Source organism: Notolabrus celidotus, chromosome 16 (genome assembly GCF_009762535.1).
Source record: "Notolabrus celidotus isolate fNotCel1 chromosome 16, fNotCel1.pri, whole genome shotgun sequence".
Classification (NCBI taxonomy): domain Eukaryota; kingdom Metazoa; phylum Chordata; class Actinopteri; order Labriformes; family Labridae; genus Notolabrus; species Notolabrus celidotus.
The window spans coordinates 12396170-12413035 of NC_048287.1; the positions used below are offsets into that span (position 1 = coordinate 12396170).

At 40.7% G+C, this 16866-nt stretch overlaps 1 protein-coding gene across 1 annotated transcript in view; it reads right to left on the reverse strand.

The window, feature by feature from the left end:
* The window catches only part of adgrb2 (adhesion G protein-coupled receptor B2), a 196702-nt gene that overhangs the window by 125931 nt on the left and 53905 nt on the right, over positions 1 to 16866 (reverse strand). Inside the window, exons 3-4 of the mRNA XM_034705611.1 lie at positions 3526 to 3609; positions 1146 to 1334 (exon numbers count right to left, since the gene is read on the reverse strand). Coding sequence (XP_034561502.1) covers positions 1146 to 1334; positions 3526 to 3609 — 273 coding nt within the window. The remainder of the gene's footprint in view (positions 1 to 1145; positions 1335 to 3525; positions 3610 to 16866) is intronic.

Below are 16866 nucleotides of genomic sequence, written 5' to 3' on the forward strand. Positions count from 1 at the left end.
TTGGCAAAGTATAAATGGGTATGAATTTGTTCTTTTCATATTTGATTGGTTGGACCTGCTATCACATCTGAAATGAAAAGAAATTCTAAATCAAATAAAAAGCCTTGCTGTTAAATTTTGAATGTTTTCTGGGCTTTTTTTATACCAGGGCAGATCAAATCTACATTAACAATAACCAAAAAGTAAATACAGACACAATTTGTTAAATTAGATTCTCATCAAAGGTTTGTCTGCTTATAGTAATTTGTTTTCCTCATATGTAACCAACAATTCAAAATGAAAAGTAGATAAGCATTCTTATAACTGTGGAAAATATGAGAGAAATGAGCAAAGAATTGAAAGAAAAGTCAGAGCAGAGAGGAGCTAAAGATAGAGGAGCCAGGAAGTATGAACTCCTGAGCTCTGACATGTCTAATAGACTTAGTGACATGGGTTCAGGTGTCATGTCTGTCTGTCCGTATTTTTCACTTTCCCTCTCTCTGCTGGTCAGTAGTGTGAATTAAAGTGACAAAATGACACTCATTCTGGTGGGATTTTTTTCTGCTAGACCAAGGATAGATTGTGTTTTGGCTGAGCTTGTGATGTGTGTAATTTTGTATGTGTGTGTTTGTGTGTGTTTGAATACCGCCCACTTCCTTCAGAAGGGAGTTTCACACTATCATTATTTCCTTCAGCTTTGCAGCTTTCTTAACACGTTGTAAATAGGCAAGTAAATGCTGCACGGGTGAGAGAAGTGTTGAGCAGAAAGCTGACGTTTTAAAGCTGCATTTTACTTTTAAAAACAAGGCCTCCAGAACTTAAAAAAAATAATAATATACATATATTTGTTCCACATTTTGCAGTACTGCATAATCTTTTGAGACATTTCATCATCCCTGGGGTAACCATGTCTGATTGTATTTCCCAGAAAGCTCTGCAGGAAGGCAGATATCCTCAAGACGTCACCAGGCAATTTTAAGATCAGATCACAAATTTTAAGACATAACCTCAGATCCTAAAACATTCTGCCCTTGTTGCTTCTATAGAAGCATCAATAGAAGTGCACACAATAGAATAGAATAGAATAGAATATCATTGTTACTGTAAGAGAAGAGTACAATCCAGTCAGAGCCTTTAAATTCAAGCACAATGTTGGGTTAAAATACCTGAGCCTGTGATCCCAGGATCGCCTGGACAGGAAGCGGTGTTGTTGCACATGCGTGTTTCCCGCAGGGCACCGCTGCACAGGGTCCCATAGGGAGAAGAAACACACGATCGTGTCCTCACTTGCCAACCTTGCCCGCATGTTAGAGAACATACACTCCACTGTGACCACTCCTCTGCTGCTGGGTCACCTGAGGAGCAAGACAGAGATGGACATAGTGAGTTTAACTGTTTTTGTGTCTCTACAGGTTTTGGTGGTAGGATAGACACATCTTTTCAGCCCAGCTGTTTAAAGCACACTAAACCAACTGCAGGCATTACTAAATTCTTTAACAATGCGTTGTGAAAGAGGAGGAACAACACATCCACACCTCTCTTCAGGCAGTGTGTATACAAAAGTGCAAAGTGTACAACCTCATAGTTTACATGCTCACTGCCTTATACTCTCACTGTAAAAATGTATCTTATTTTAAAAGGGCTCACATGGTTTAAAAGCACAACAAAGACGTTACAGATACATGATATGTCTGACACTTCTTGGCTATATTTCACTTCTAATTCACCTGTCACCTAAAACATGTTTTCTTTATTGATTCCTGTTAGCAATTCTTGGTTTGTCTTTGCTCTTTATTTACTGAAATAAAATGAAGCTCCCTCAGATGACTGTGACACCATTGCAATATCACTGCAATGAAAAAAGACAAACAAAATCGTAATCTATACAATTGTCGAGGGAAAAGTGTGAGCCTGTCTGACAGATGATGAAAGAGCAGGGTTGTGAAGTAAGAGGACTTATTTTCCTTTTTTAAAGATTGAGAGATTTTCTAAGACTTTAAGACAGCTCAAAATCTTCATGGGGTGGATGTAGGATTGCCTTATTTAAATTCTTGATGTTTGGTTACTCATGATACCTAAGGAAACATGTGATTTTTGTATGTGATTAATTGATTTAGGACGTTTTAATGAAATATAAACCTAATCAAGTTTTAACAGGAATGAAGCTCTCATCATGAACGAGATCACGTTTAAAGAAGGCATAATTATTCATAGGATTATGGTAACACAATTTTACCACTTAAAGTTAAGATTGAAGGTTTTAGATGTTATTATCGTGGTGCAGTTAACAAGCACATCTCTGTGTGTGTGTGTCATTTAAATCTGTAGGCACCCTTAGATTGGGTGTTCAGTTCTGTTTCTGAGCGATTTTAAGTGTCCTGTAGCTCCCTCCTGAGTGACGCCCTTGAACGCAGCCAAATAGTCATTCTGCTTCTCTCCCTCTAAATTGTTTATGAGCGCCGTGTCCTTTGATGGAAGCATCATCACATGGCAAAGAAGGAAATCAAATTAATTGCATGTCCGTTAATCGCATTACATCTTCATTAACATGCCGTGAGTCAGAGCTTAAGCTCATCACACATGCCTGCAGGAACGGAAGACTGGGGAGAAGCAGGGAGGAGGAGAGGGGGAAACAGAGGAGAAGGACAAGATGAAGCCGGGGGTTTCCCTCCTGGTGGGGACTCCCTCCTCCCCACTATGTATGGAAAATGTTTATGGATACGCATGTTGATAAGACTATCACTTATTCCTGTGTGGGTAACACAGTCAACTAGTTACATCACGTATATACAGTATAAGGTTGAGTCATCAGCATAAAGTGACAGTCTCAGTTTATCTATGTATAACAACATGAATAATTCAGTCTTTCTTTTCTAATCTTGTTAATTATGTAAGACTTTAATGTCACACACATTTAGAAGTCATACTTTTACATATTCAAACATTGCTATTGTCAAATAATTAGCTGCCCTGTGGTTCTATAATGCAGCAAATGGAAATCTATTCTAATTATTTGTCAAGAAATCTTTTGTTTTTGTCTTTCAGCCTGTGAAGGTCATCATTTGTACCAGGCCTTGTACTGGGCCACACACACACAGACACACACAGACAGACACACACACACACCTGCTGCCACATTAGCCCCTTTTACACATGCACTGAATCCCTGAATAATTCCTGACATTGTCCAAAAGAGGTGCATATTCTGAATGCAAACACTCAGATCTGTTTAAGGCGATGTGTGAATAAAGCGAGAAACAATCTAGAACATTCACTGTGAATGAGTGGGTGGGGTTTCTAAGTCTTTGCTACCCTTCTTAGTTGTAATTATTATGCTTTTACAGTTGTGTTTGTACTGTGGAAACATACTTTAATATGTTTACAGTGATATTTATCGACTAATAGTCACCAGTGGAATAGAGGCCTCCTCCTCTTGCAGTCAGGTACAAAATCCAGAAGAAAATAAAAATAAAACCAGGTCCCAGATGTCCTGATATTATCCAGAGTTCATGTGCGAAAGGGGCTACACACACTCTCATAACTCACCTGTTTGTGCCTGAAACACACCTGGCTGGTCAGCTGATCTTGGTCTTTGGGTCTTCACCTTCAGGTCATCATCATCATATGGGTCTGGAAAAGACAAGGATAAATCTATTTCCTTTGTTCCTGTTTATTCATACAGATCGCATTTTGTAGCTGAAAATATGACACAGTGAGAGAGAAAGGCAGAGAGAGAAAGAGAGAGAGAGAGTCTAAGTGTGTGACCATATAGCACCGACTGCAAAGTGGATGCCCAGTTTGTTTACAACAGATTATGTATGTATGGTGTTAAATGTAAAGTGCAGAAGCGCTCATGAGCACTCTCTGCTAGTATGTACATCCAGTGAAGTCCAAAAGGCAAGTTTTCAGTACATCCAGAACACGACTCTGGCAAAATAAAATTGCAGACACCCACATTCCCTTGGCTTGATACTTGTAGCAGAATATTTAAAGAACACATTGACACATTTCAGTACACATCGTGCTTAAACAGATTACAGAACTTCAAGTTTGCAGTATAACCACAGAGCTACTTGGCTTAAATAGAAAACTCAAAGTGTAAATAAAAGTCCATACGTGTTAGAATGAAATGTCATGATTGAGCAAAGAGTATAATGTTTAAAAAGCCTGAATAGAAATGTATCATATATTTCATGAAGGCCTGATTTGAAGGGGAACAATTCATAAACTTGAAATCATTTGTACAAACAGAGCAAATGCCTAGAGAGAAAGTATGGAGAAAGGGAAATCATGCAACATATCTAAGTCGGTTTTATCTCCATTGGTACAAACATATGGAGGCATGAGAGCGCACTGTTCTGATCTGTGCAAATGGATTTATAGGCTTAGTTTCAGCAAAACAAGACTTAATCAACTCCCTCGGCAGGGGAAACAATCTTTGATTTAGCAGATCTTTCTCACTTGGGGACGTCGTGCCTGTGGGATTTTTTTGCAGCAGCAGTAGTTGCATTAACGCAAGGCAGCAGACATACAGCACATCAGAGGTACATTATCCACATGGGATGTGACTGTGTGTGTATTGGATTACAGAGTGCAAAAGTGATTGACACTGAAATTTCTCGCATTAGCTTTCATTAGCGGGGTGATTAAGAACATAAACATCAATAACCGCACAGGACATTCTCCACTATTCACATAAATGCACATAAAAGCATGAATGCCTGGGAAGATTGCTATGATTTGGTCATGATTTCTCAAATACCCATTGCCACCAGCCCTCCAATTTGGCCTTTTACAGACACAACACTATCAGTGGGAGAAAAAAAGGCTTGACCGATTTGATCCTCTCTGTCTCGCTCTTTTATTCATACTATCTCATATTCTCACCTGGGCCTTTGTTTCATGCGTTATTCCAAACAGGAAAACTGGAGCTGAATGGCTAAAACAGAACACTATCACAATATGTATGCAACATATTTGCCATTAAAATGGTATTGTTGCAGTCAGCTAGAGCTCTGGGAAGATGATTTGTCTACATGCATTTGTGTGGATGGCTTCTTTCACTTTGTTTTAAAACAAACTTAAATTATCAAGCACTGCATTGATGCACTGGAGATTTTTTGAGAAGAAAATAAAAAGATTAAATATTGCCAAAAAAAGGACGAGCATTGTTGGCTATAACGTAACAATCAAACTGAGAAAGGATGTATACACGAACAACCCGAGGATTCACAAGTTTCATGAGCCCTCCCAGGGTCAGCACACTGTGCGAACGCCTACTCACTTAGCTGCAGGTTTTACAGTAAAATATTTTACATGAAAACGTTCAACCCTGCGCCAGGATAGAGTGCTCCTAGATATATCTGTAGCCTTGCATTTCCACTCACTGCCTTGCTGAACTCTCCCTGGCTTGCTACTACGCTTATATACCTCATCATCAGCACCATATCACTGCACCATGTTGAGTTAAAAGGTTCCAACTAGCTTGTGGGAGGTTTAGAGAAACTGAGCATCAAAGGTTTTGCATTCCAAAAAAAAAAAAAAAGTGTGGAGTCTGCTAAAGCTCCTGTGCGGTACCTCTTATCACTTTGCTGATCTTGTCCTGTGCATTCATAAGTAGTTTTTTTAGACAAAAGGATCTCATTCTGCTTTCTTTTAACAGTAAAACTGTGGTTCTTTGCCCTGGAGAATGGAAAAAAGGCACTTTCAGTGGCAGTGGCCATGAGCAGTAAATATAATTATAAAGAAGTAGTGGCTGTGTTGTGTTGGCACAAAGGCTTTAATTTCAGAATGTTTCATGATCAACTTAAAACTGCAGAGGAGTTTTGAAGTACAATACAAAAAGATTCATTTGAATACGTACAATGTAGATATAACTTTCAAATCCTAATAAAAAGGAAGTATTCTGTCACGTCAACCGGGGACCATCGCCTTCATTTTGGGGATCAAACTCAATGCATCTTCCCAGCTACATATACCCTGTTTATTTAGGTCACTGTTGCAAAGAGCCACCGGCTGGAATTGTCTGACCTTTCCGGACCCATACAGCCGCAGATCTTACTTTAGGCCATTGATCCAAACTTCAAATGGCCACAGTGAGGGGATGCCCTGTTTCAAATCCAGCAGCCACCCGTCTCTGTGCTAGCTCTTAACTCCCACCACATCCACACACCAAAATCAAAAAGGAAAGAGAAAATACAGAGGTAAAAGTATGCAGAGAGATGTTAGATAGAGGAAAGGGAAGGCAGAGCCAGGGTGAGAAGCCTGTCCAGGCCAGGACTCACCACTGCTGGGTTAAGCTGTACACCCTACCTCCCCCTACTCCCCCGTTTTTTCAGGAGGAGAAGAGAGGAGAGAGAAAAAGGTAGAAGGAGTCTGTAGGAAGATGATAGGAAAGAGACAAGCAAAACAAAGTTGGAGGACAAAGCTTGTTTAGGTTAGAGTTCAGCCCCCCTGGTTAGGCTGTATGCTCTACCTCCCCCTAATAACCTTTTTTTTGAGTGGAAAGGCAAGGCGAGAGAGGAGGAGGGACAAGACACAAGACAAGAATTCATCCCCAGCAGACTAGGTTGAACAAAAGGACCAACATTACGAGAGCTCCTCAATGTATTGCCACAAGGGTGGCATAGAAAAGATCCCAATTTGACCTGCCTTGGAGTATCATCAAGAGTCAAACTGGCCAGTGTCTCACAGGCCACTGGGTTAGCTTTGGATGGAGCAGCAAATATGTCTACAATAATAATAAACATGTGGCTTTACCCATACAAGACACCAGTTACTTACAGGTACACGCTTCTCTCAAATGAACAACTTATTTCAAGGCTTGATAGAAGGCGATACTTTGTGTGTTGTACAAGTTCCAGCAACAGCATTAGCATGCCCTAATCATTAGCTTAACAGCTGATGTTTACCTAATGTCTTCACTCTCAAGGGTTAGGAGTGCAATGATTATGTAATTGCAGAACTTGAGTGATGAAAACATAGCTTAAACCATGCAATCACCTTACTTCAAGAGACAAGTCACAGGCATATTTGGCTCTAACATGGTTTCCATCAAAAGACACACGGGGCATGTTTCATGATGGCACAGGCTCTAAAGCAAACATGTTCTATGCACTCATCCCAAGTTTTTTATTACTATGTTTACAACATAACTTGTCCTGTGCATCGGCGAGCCGGATAACATCTAGTTGTTAAGCAGTGAAATTTTGGAGTTAGAAAAAAAAGAATGACAGAACTGTGAGTTTCCAATTCCATTTTCTGGCAGATTCTGACACAAATAAAGCTCAGTGTATCTGAGTACTGTGCTTCAGAGACATAGTGGTCAGTGAAGCAGGAGAGAGAAGTAATGTCTCAAATAAAATGACCCTACGAGGACTACTTTTTCCTGACTATCTTGCTCCTGCTTTCCGTCTGTTTCTTTCTCGGTCTGGTCTGCAGCACGGTAAAGGATTTAGAGGGACACCGGTGCTGGGTCTGGCGGAATCGAAAGGAGAGATCAATATGGATAAACCCTCTCAAGAGTACTGACCTTTAGCAACCCCACTATATTGTTTAATGTTCTGGACTGCACTTTAATGGATACATCATCACACACTTCATCAAATCTTCTTGCCCTCTCTCTTATCCCTACTTTTTTCTACCATTTCAGCTCTTTCTTCATCTCTAAAGGGAATCTATTTCCCATCTATAGTTGCCAGTATCACTTCCAATAGCGGGTAGGGTCGATAATACTATGATTGGTCGGGAGCAGAGGTGGAGCTGTGATATTTTACTTGTAGCAGTCCTGCTGCTTTAGTGTCAATTGACAGAGCTGGGAATGAAGTGAAAAAGTGTTTGAGAATATGCCCCTGAAATGAAGAGATCACAGCTTAAGAATGCAATGTAGTCCATTAAAAGTATAAAATGATGGGTTATCATAAATACAGGAATGTGAGGGCATTTAAGTCAGAAGTCAGGGTCTGCTAATAACGACTCCTATGAACCTGCCTTTATGCAGTTGATATAATGACAACACTTGAGAGAGGATATATAAAACTGTCGAGTAGACCAGTCATCCTTGATCTTGTCCACCCCTTTTAGCTGTCTATCCCTCTTTATGAGAATAAGTTAACCACAATAACCCTGTGATGGGCAAAGTGCAAATGTTGGACTTTGATTCATATGTAAGGGTGTAAATTAACAGTATTAAGTACTGACATTCATACTGGCAGCTATAAAGATTGGTACAAAGACTGTAATGGACTATGTTATGTTAAGATCTGCTGTCATTTTGTGGGATTTACTATATTTTGACATTTATGGACTTCGAAGCTTCTCCTTAAGTTTACCTACCATCACACCGACTCAAACAAGACAGTTTACCATCAGCTGACTAATTTTGAGCTAACAGTTTTAGTAAAAGCCATGACCTCTGCACTGCTTTAGAGATGCACATTCATTTTTCCATTGATAGTTGAAAATCTTTGGTCAAATGGTAATTTCGAGACAAAATGTAAAACATTTGCTAGTTCAAGCCTTTTATGTAAGTAAGTAAGTATGTTTAATTGGTAGAGCACCTTTTTCAGAGTGAGGTCACACAGTGCCTCGCAAAATATTACCATAATAATAAAAGAACAACAACAATAACATAATGACCCAAAAGCACAAAAAAGGAACTGCAGCTGTACAAAAACTAAATCAAATGGTCAAAAGTCAATTAAATAATCAAGTTTTACGCTGTTTTTAAAAGCTTCAGTGGAAACAACAGAGCGTAATTACAAAGGAAGAATGTTCGAGACACATAGTGACAAATTCAAAGGCATAATCACCTTTTGGTTTTGTTTGGACACCGAGAACAACAAGTGCTGTGCTGAGAAGACCTGAGGGGTCTACCAGTGATTTAGGAATAGAGCCAGTCATGGATGTACAAAATTGCCTGATCATGCAGAGCTTTCTAAGTTAATACAAGGACCTTGAAATTAATTCTGCACTTGATTGGTAGCCATTGTAGAGGGAATAAGATCAATGACCTTGTCAGTAGTCTTGCAGCTGGTTTTGGATCATCTGTAGATGGTTGATAGAGGACTTAGCCGGGCTGCTAATAGGGGAAATGCAAGAATCAAGCTGGGTTGTAAAAGCATGAACTATTATGTCCAACTCACCTTTGAGATTACAGATTAGTATTATAGCAAACTGTCTAACCTGATCAAAAATAGCCCAAATATTTTTGTAATTTGATTTTACCAAAGTTGAAAGAGAACCAATATATTTAGCAACCTTAGCAGCGATGCTATTGGAAGCAGTGATAAGGAACTTTGTCTTATCAGTGTTACACAGAAGAAAGTTATCAGTCACTCAATCCTTGATGGCAGTCAGGCAGTTGTGCAGTCTCATCAAGCTTAAAAGATAAAACTGAATATCATCAGAATACCAATTGTATGTGGTACCATCAAGTTTCCTGATAACAGGGTCTAGAGGAAGCATCTAGAGACAATAAGACAGGACCCATGACAGATCCCTGAGGCACACTACAGATGTACAGTTTGTGACTTGTTGAGGCAAAGCACCATAGACACACTATTTTCTGAGAAATAGAGGAGAACTGGTCAAGGGTGCCCCCAGAGATATCCACCATCTGAGTCTGTCAATCAGAATACTGAGGTCTAACACCAAAACTAAACATTCTCCTGCAGATATCGTAATGGCATTGGAGAGTCTGACAAAAGATTATTTCAGTGGAGTGTTTATGACAGAAACCAGACAGCCTGTAAGGACATATTAAACACAAAAATGTTTGTGTTTTGAAAGAAACAATCTAAGGTCATAGCTTTGCTGTGTTTGAATTTGTGTGGGGCTAATTTAGGCAAGCAAATTGAGCAGTGTCATGGGTCATTCTCACAACCACCTTACAAATATACCCAATCTCTCAGTCTATTTAAGCACCAGTGCTGTGATGAAACTTTCAGCCAGACCACCTCCACAGCATCCATCTGCAGGCCCTGGCTGGGGGGGTTTAAGACATTATCTCATCACTTCTGAATTTCTGCATGTACAATAAATCTATGAGGAGTGATGAGGCCAGAGCCAATGTCAGCTGTTGCAATAAACTTTCAATCATATAACGTGAGTTGACTGACTAAAATAGACATAATGATTGATCATGACTATCATTGGAAGATGAATCGTTAAAATTTCAACCATTGGCTACAGCTCTGTACTGTCAGGTATTATTGCATGCTAGTGCAGATCGGAAAATAATTTGTGACAGTTTTAGCTACAAAAATGTCCTACAAGTGCATTCCATGTAAGTTCATCAAATGGAAAATGCAAGCAAAAAGCATCGCATTGCTGGTCCTCAGCTAAACCGGTTCCATTTTTGGGAAGTGCAGTCCAGAAACAGCAACAAGAATCCCACACAGTCTGAGGGTTTGCTGGTTATCTGAGGATAACCGCTTCATTTGTTTGCCTCTATCCAACTGCTAAGAATAAAGCAGTGGCTCTAAACCCATCTCAACCACCTCTTTGGCTCGAGGCAATTTCCTCCCTTTCTTCCAGACAAACAAACAGTTGATAAAGTAGCATGTAGAAGGACAAAGTCCCATTCACAGCCTGCTGAGCGCTATCACTCAGCAGGCAGAGGCTTTTGTCAGCCTCCTCAACTCAATGCAATGAGCAGTGGGATACCCTCAATATACACACATGAGCATGAAGACGTGGACACAGCAAATTCAACATCTAAACACTTCCATTTATAGTGACACCAAAGCTGGAATATACCTTGATGTGGCACACACAAATATGATGAGACACACCCACACACCTTACACAAAGGGAAGTAAATATGGCTGATAAATAAACGTCGTACAGTAAGCGGTTTTGAGCCATACAAAGCAGCAGGCTGGGGAAGGGGATTGGGCTCGAGCCAGTTAGAGCCACAGGCTCCTTTGTCAGACTGAGCCGGGATTTAAGCCTGCTGGGAAGACTTTATGTGTGCTTTTGTGTGTGTTTGTGTGTGGCAAGGGAGCACATATGGTAATACGGTAAAACAGCTGTGTTAAGTAAAAGGCACGCACAAAAACAGTGGCACGGAAATGTTTGCCATCAACTACTGTCAGTTCTTTCAGAGCGGCGTACATGATTAAATGCACAGTGTCCGAAACACACACATACACAAACACACACACACACATCGCTATTTCTCAGCCGTATATCAAATCTGAGCTTATAGCTCTCTGGTGCTGTCTATTTACTCCAGGGTCCATCTGGGAGAGCCAAAACTGATAGAAGTGCGCTATAATGGACTTTTTATAAGCTACTGGACAGACAGACCCACTCCATCTCTCTCTCTCTCTCTCTCTCTCTCTCTCTCTCTCTCTCTCTCTCTCTCTCTCTCTCTCTCTCTCTCACTCTCTCTCTCTCTCACTCTCACTCTCACTCTCACTCTCTCTCCTCTATCACCTCTTACTCTTTCAGCAGCAGATATGAAGAGAGAAGTTGAATCAGGTTTGTGCAGGACAGCATCTGTCTGACTATGGTGGCCTGGAGGTCATTTGTTTGCCCTCAAAATGGATTTAGAATCTAGTTTTCTCAGCCCCACAGGCTGACGGGTGTTTTTGCTTCACACATACACACTCGCATATATACACACCGATCAACTCAAGCCCTGCCATACCTCCAAACTGCCAAATTGGCTTTGTTTCATTTCACTTTCATTCCCAATCTCAAATTGCCCCCTTTTCCCCCGTTTTTCTTTCTTTTATTAGATATTTTCAAATCTTCCAACTCCCACACCGCACAGTCATTCGCTCTATCGTTCCACCCTCCACCTCCTCACCCTCTGTCTTCCACCTCAGTCTTTCTTTCTCTCGGCTCCATAACAAGATGAGAGACAAGATGGATTTACAGTCCAGTGGACTCCCAGCAAAGCAACAGAGCAACAATCAAAGTGAAATCAATGCAGGGGTGGTCAGAGCAATTCATTCAAAAGGGGGGGTGAAGCAAGATTACTTCACTGCGCTGGCCTGATCAATTACAGACAATTACATCCATGGTTTGGCATGTTTGTGCAGGGACATCTGTATGGTGGATTTACATTGAGCCAGTGTAGCAGTGTTTACTATCATGACAGGGACTGAGTAAAATGGATCGATGTGAGATAAGCTTTAGCCCCTGGTGAACTTGTTGCAAAGCCTTCGCACTTTGTATTTCTGTCTCAGTCAGTGACAAACGCTATTTCAGGGTGAAAACATCGGCTCCAGATATACACAATTAACTTTAGGTCAGTTCAGTAGGGAATTGCATTCGGCATTGACAGCCTAAATTAAGGAAGTAGAGTATGGTTTCTTAGTAAGCAGTCTTCAGGATAATCCGCCTGGTCATCAAATAAATGTCATACCAATCCAACAAACAACTGTTCAGATTTCTTAACTTTAAACTAAAATTTCAACCTGTCATGTAGTGAAAAGTCAGGTACAGACTACAAGGTAATCCGATTGCTTTTGTCCTGATTCCCACCTTCCTACGAAAGTAAGCAAGTCATGACTTTTTGATGGTTCTAAGGATTATCTTGTCAGGTTTTCCTGTGGTGTTAGGTATTTCAATAGTGATTTCACTTTGAACGTCTAGGCTTTACCTGTTTGAAACCATAAATATTAAACATGTTCAATATTTTCACTCAGAAATCCTGTTGTGTGGGGGGAAACCCTGAGGGCAGTCGAGCACACACTCTGTGGATTGAAATAACAGCCAACCAGGAAGTGAACTGACTGAAAAGGGAAGCACAGCCAACGCAGCATGGCAATAATAGTAAACGCAAAGTATAAAGTTAGATGGATGTCAGAGATGTAGGACCAACTTAGTCATCTGTGACAGTAACAGAAGTGTTTATACAAAGTGTCCTGTAAAACATACCACAATCAAACTGACAAGGATAGGAGATGGATAAAAAGACTGTGCAATACCATATTTAGCTTGACGACCTTCATAGCTTCCTGCCCATCATCTGCCATGTTTGTTTACTCCAAAGTCACATTTGACTGCAAGATATTTTGTGTGATATTGAGACTGTGGTTGCTGATGAATTGAAATTGCAGGAACAAAACTGTCTATTGTTTGTCGTCATGTGAGGTCTCTCAAAATTGAACATGGTTATATTTTTTAATATTTGAGTCTTTATTATTTTTAAAAGTTGAACTACAGTCGTAACTTGATAAGACAGTTTAATCAGACTACTGTCCTTGTCCCAGGATATAATCACTGAGTGAGAACTGATTTATTGACAAAAGTATGTCAACCTCCGCAACAGTAGGTGGCAATATGCTCCCGTTCAGCTAGTTACTATCAAAACTTCTCCTGGTTAGTCTATTACGTCACATACCAAAACAGCCAACAAAAAAGGTTAGCAAGAAGCAAACTGGATGTATGTTCACATGGACAATTTTACAGCACTTTCACTTTCGCTTGTACGTTGCAATAGCTTGTCTTTTTCACTTCACTTCTTCTTCTTGTTATTGATGATCTTGTTTTTTTTATTTGATTCTCTAAAAAGTCTGTTAAAAAGGTGTATAAATCATTTGAACAAGACCACAATTGATGACCACCAGCAACTGGATGGGAGACCAGCTGAAAGACATGCTAGCAACCTGGCTAAAGCTAAATGTCAGAATTATGTCTTTTAATGTTTCTGTGTCCAAATTCCCCTCTGACAGGGAGAAAAAATGACTTGCATTCTTTTTGTTTAATCTGTGTTTTTGTGAGGTCTGTAAAGAATTTTGCCACTCCGAGTAAAGCTTATAATCCTTAGCACATATTCAAGTCGAAGTCGCTCCACCATGAACTCAGCTAATGGAGTATCCTACAGTATTTGTCACACGTCGTCTCCTTTCCTTCATCCTACCCTGCTTCCCTCCCTCTGATACCGATCTGCCAAAAATACCACCTTAAAGACATCGACTGTGTGAAGCTCCAGATTTCATGGTGAGGATTTTCACATACTGACAGTGATATGTACGCACATGACACAGCCACATAGAAGATCGATTATTGCACAAATTTTGCCTCTGCAGTGGCTTTAGTTGCCATAGCAACACCGTCATGCTGACGCCGTAAAGCACAGGAAGGGACACAGGTGGGGGGCTTGCAGAAGGACAAAAAGAGGGAGGGAGCTGGATTATAAATCAGTGTCCACACTCAGTCGCCGGTCCTGCATCTCATGTTGATGTGAATGAAGGCAACAGACGGTTGTTCAGAACTGTGCTGAAGGGCAGCCGCTGTGCTGTTACAATGAGTCAGGCACTCTTTTGTTTTTTGCCTTAATTTCCTTTTTTGTGTGTATTATGTGCTTTCCTCTTAGTTTTTGAAGTACTATATTTCTTTTTTCATATTTTATTCATGTATTTTTCTTACACTACAATAACTGTCAGTTTTTCCCTCCCACATCTTTCTTCTTCTCATGTTCCTTATTTGTTGTCATATTTCTCTGTCTTGGCATTTATTGTCTTGTGAGCAGGGACGTTTGCAGGGATGGCCTGGGGTGGCCTGGGGTGGCCGGTACCTCCCTGAAATCAGATTGTGATCCCAAGGAGGCCACCCCATAATATATAATAGGTGGGACTTGAGTTCAAATCTAGTTTAACAGGCTGCTTTTGGCATATGTGACATTTCCAAGAGGACAACATTTATGCGGCAATATGTATTCACTCCTGTGATGATGTAATAACAGGAGGGATTTGCATTGGCAGGCATGCAAAACCACTCCCACCCATTAAGCAATTATGCTTCCACCAGCACTATAGTGGCTTTACTTTGGTGTTGCAGAGTCAACATGTCAAAGGTTAGAGCCAGACACACAAACTGCTCTGTTGTTGGTTGCAAAAAGCAACACAAATGTCTATAATCTGTACCAGCACCAGTGGAGGACCAAAGAAAAAAGCCGACCACACAGTTACACACAAAAGGCAAGAAAGCACTTAAATATTAATGTACCATTCTGAGAAAGGCTATTGTAAGCGTGGCTGTAACACTTAAACAGTTGTCACCTTCTGTTTGGGGTCAGATATACTGGAGTATTTGCCATGTTTTCTTTGGTGTTTTTCCGCCTCTGCATCAATCTTCACCATCCGCACCCTCCCCCTCAGCCTACTTTTAGTCAGCAAATCAGCACAGAGCCTCTTTATCATAGCAAACCCCCGCCAACTCAAATCACTGCATGAATAATGAGCTCTTCATACCTTTTCAGAAACCAGTGGGTGACACACAGAGGCTGCATCCATGTTTTCAACAGTCTACGGTGTGCTCACATACTATATGCTGCCCCCCTGCCAGACTTCAGAATGTGCTCTCAATACGCCACCCTAGTTAAACAGACATGCCCTTGCATGTAATCAGGCCTTCACTTACATCTCATGCATGAGCACACATGTTAATTCTGGTCATGTATGTTCATTTATGCATGGCATTAATTCCACTTTCTGGTAATCAACAATGAAAGCATGTGTAACTTTCTAATAAGGGAACTATGTGTGATGTATGATTGCTGCCACATCTGCGCACATTGTGAATGCATGCATGCAAGTGTTGCCTTTTGAAGGCACACACAAACAGACTCACACACAGACTGCATCTGCATGAGCACTTAGCTCACAGGCCTAAACAGCCTTGAGCACACTCTGGCAGGTGTTTTTCATGAATCATGGCAGGCTAGCATGAGAGGGGCCTAGTATTACCAGACTTTGGAACCCCGCTTGGTCAAACGGGCAGAAGGAATGATCCTCACACGCTGACTCTTGCCCTCAACCCCTCCCCAGAGTCTACAAACACTCACACACCACTTACCTCTGCTCTGTCAACTACCTTTCATCAGAGGAAAGGGTCAGCGCAGCAGGACAGCAGGGGCAAACTTTGGGACCATGCACACGGACATGCACCTTAACAATTGTGCTCAGATAAACAAACACACACATACACACACAGACAGTGTCAGACATGCTTAGTTTAGCCAAGCAGTAGCTCCAGTCTGCAGACCTACTTTTTTTTTTTTTACTTTTTTTCGGTGAGAGAGGAGGATGGAACCATGTGAGAAAATGTTAATAAAGCAAGAAATTGAGGTGAAACCCTGAAGAAAAAATTAAAGAGCTGCTCAGCTAGTCAGTGTCACAGCCAGGCAGTAATATCACTGCCTTGAATCATCAAAATCAGAAGATGTCCTAGATTTCCACATTGTTACAGTCTCCTTCCAGCTGCGAATTAGATGACTAAGTATGCATTTGAAAACTGTAAAATACATCATATCGTCTTGGTATCACTGCTGCTGTGTTTTATACATGGGTGTCCTCTTTGAGTATGTGTTTTTCCACATCATATGTACTTTTATGCAACTGTTTTGCTTTGGTGCAATCTAATGTAGCTCCTCATGTACAATGTGTTCGGAATAGTTTTCATACCAGCTTTTTCTTTTGGTCCATTCATTGAGAGTTTTTTAAGATATGAAAGCCTCAACTTGAGCACTGTTAGTTTCCATAATATAACAGTGTGAGAATGTTAATTGTCTCAATGTCTGTGATTTTCTGAGCAAAGAGAATATTCTCTATAAACTCAACAAACATCACACATCATCTATGTTCCCATTTACACAAATACACAACCATGACTTCATACTTATATAAAAAGCATACTGGCTTGAACAAACAGGCTCCCATCCACCCACGCTACCAACTCCTGCTGGGACAGAGTGACCTTGATTGCTTGTGCAGAGGAATTAAATATGGTTGGTATATTGATGATGGTACCTTCAGTAACAGCAGTTCAGCTCCTCGGAGTAGAGAATCTATAAAGTCGGTGTAAATATCCATCCATGGAAACAAACTGCACAGTGACATTTAGGGCTCTCACAGTTTCAGCAGTGCACCT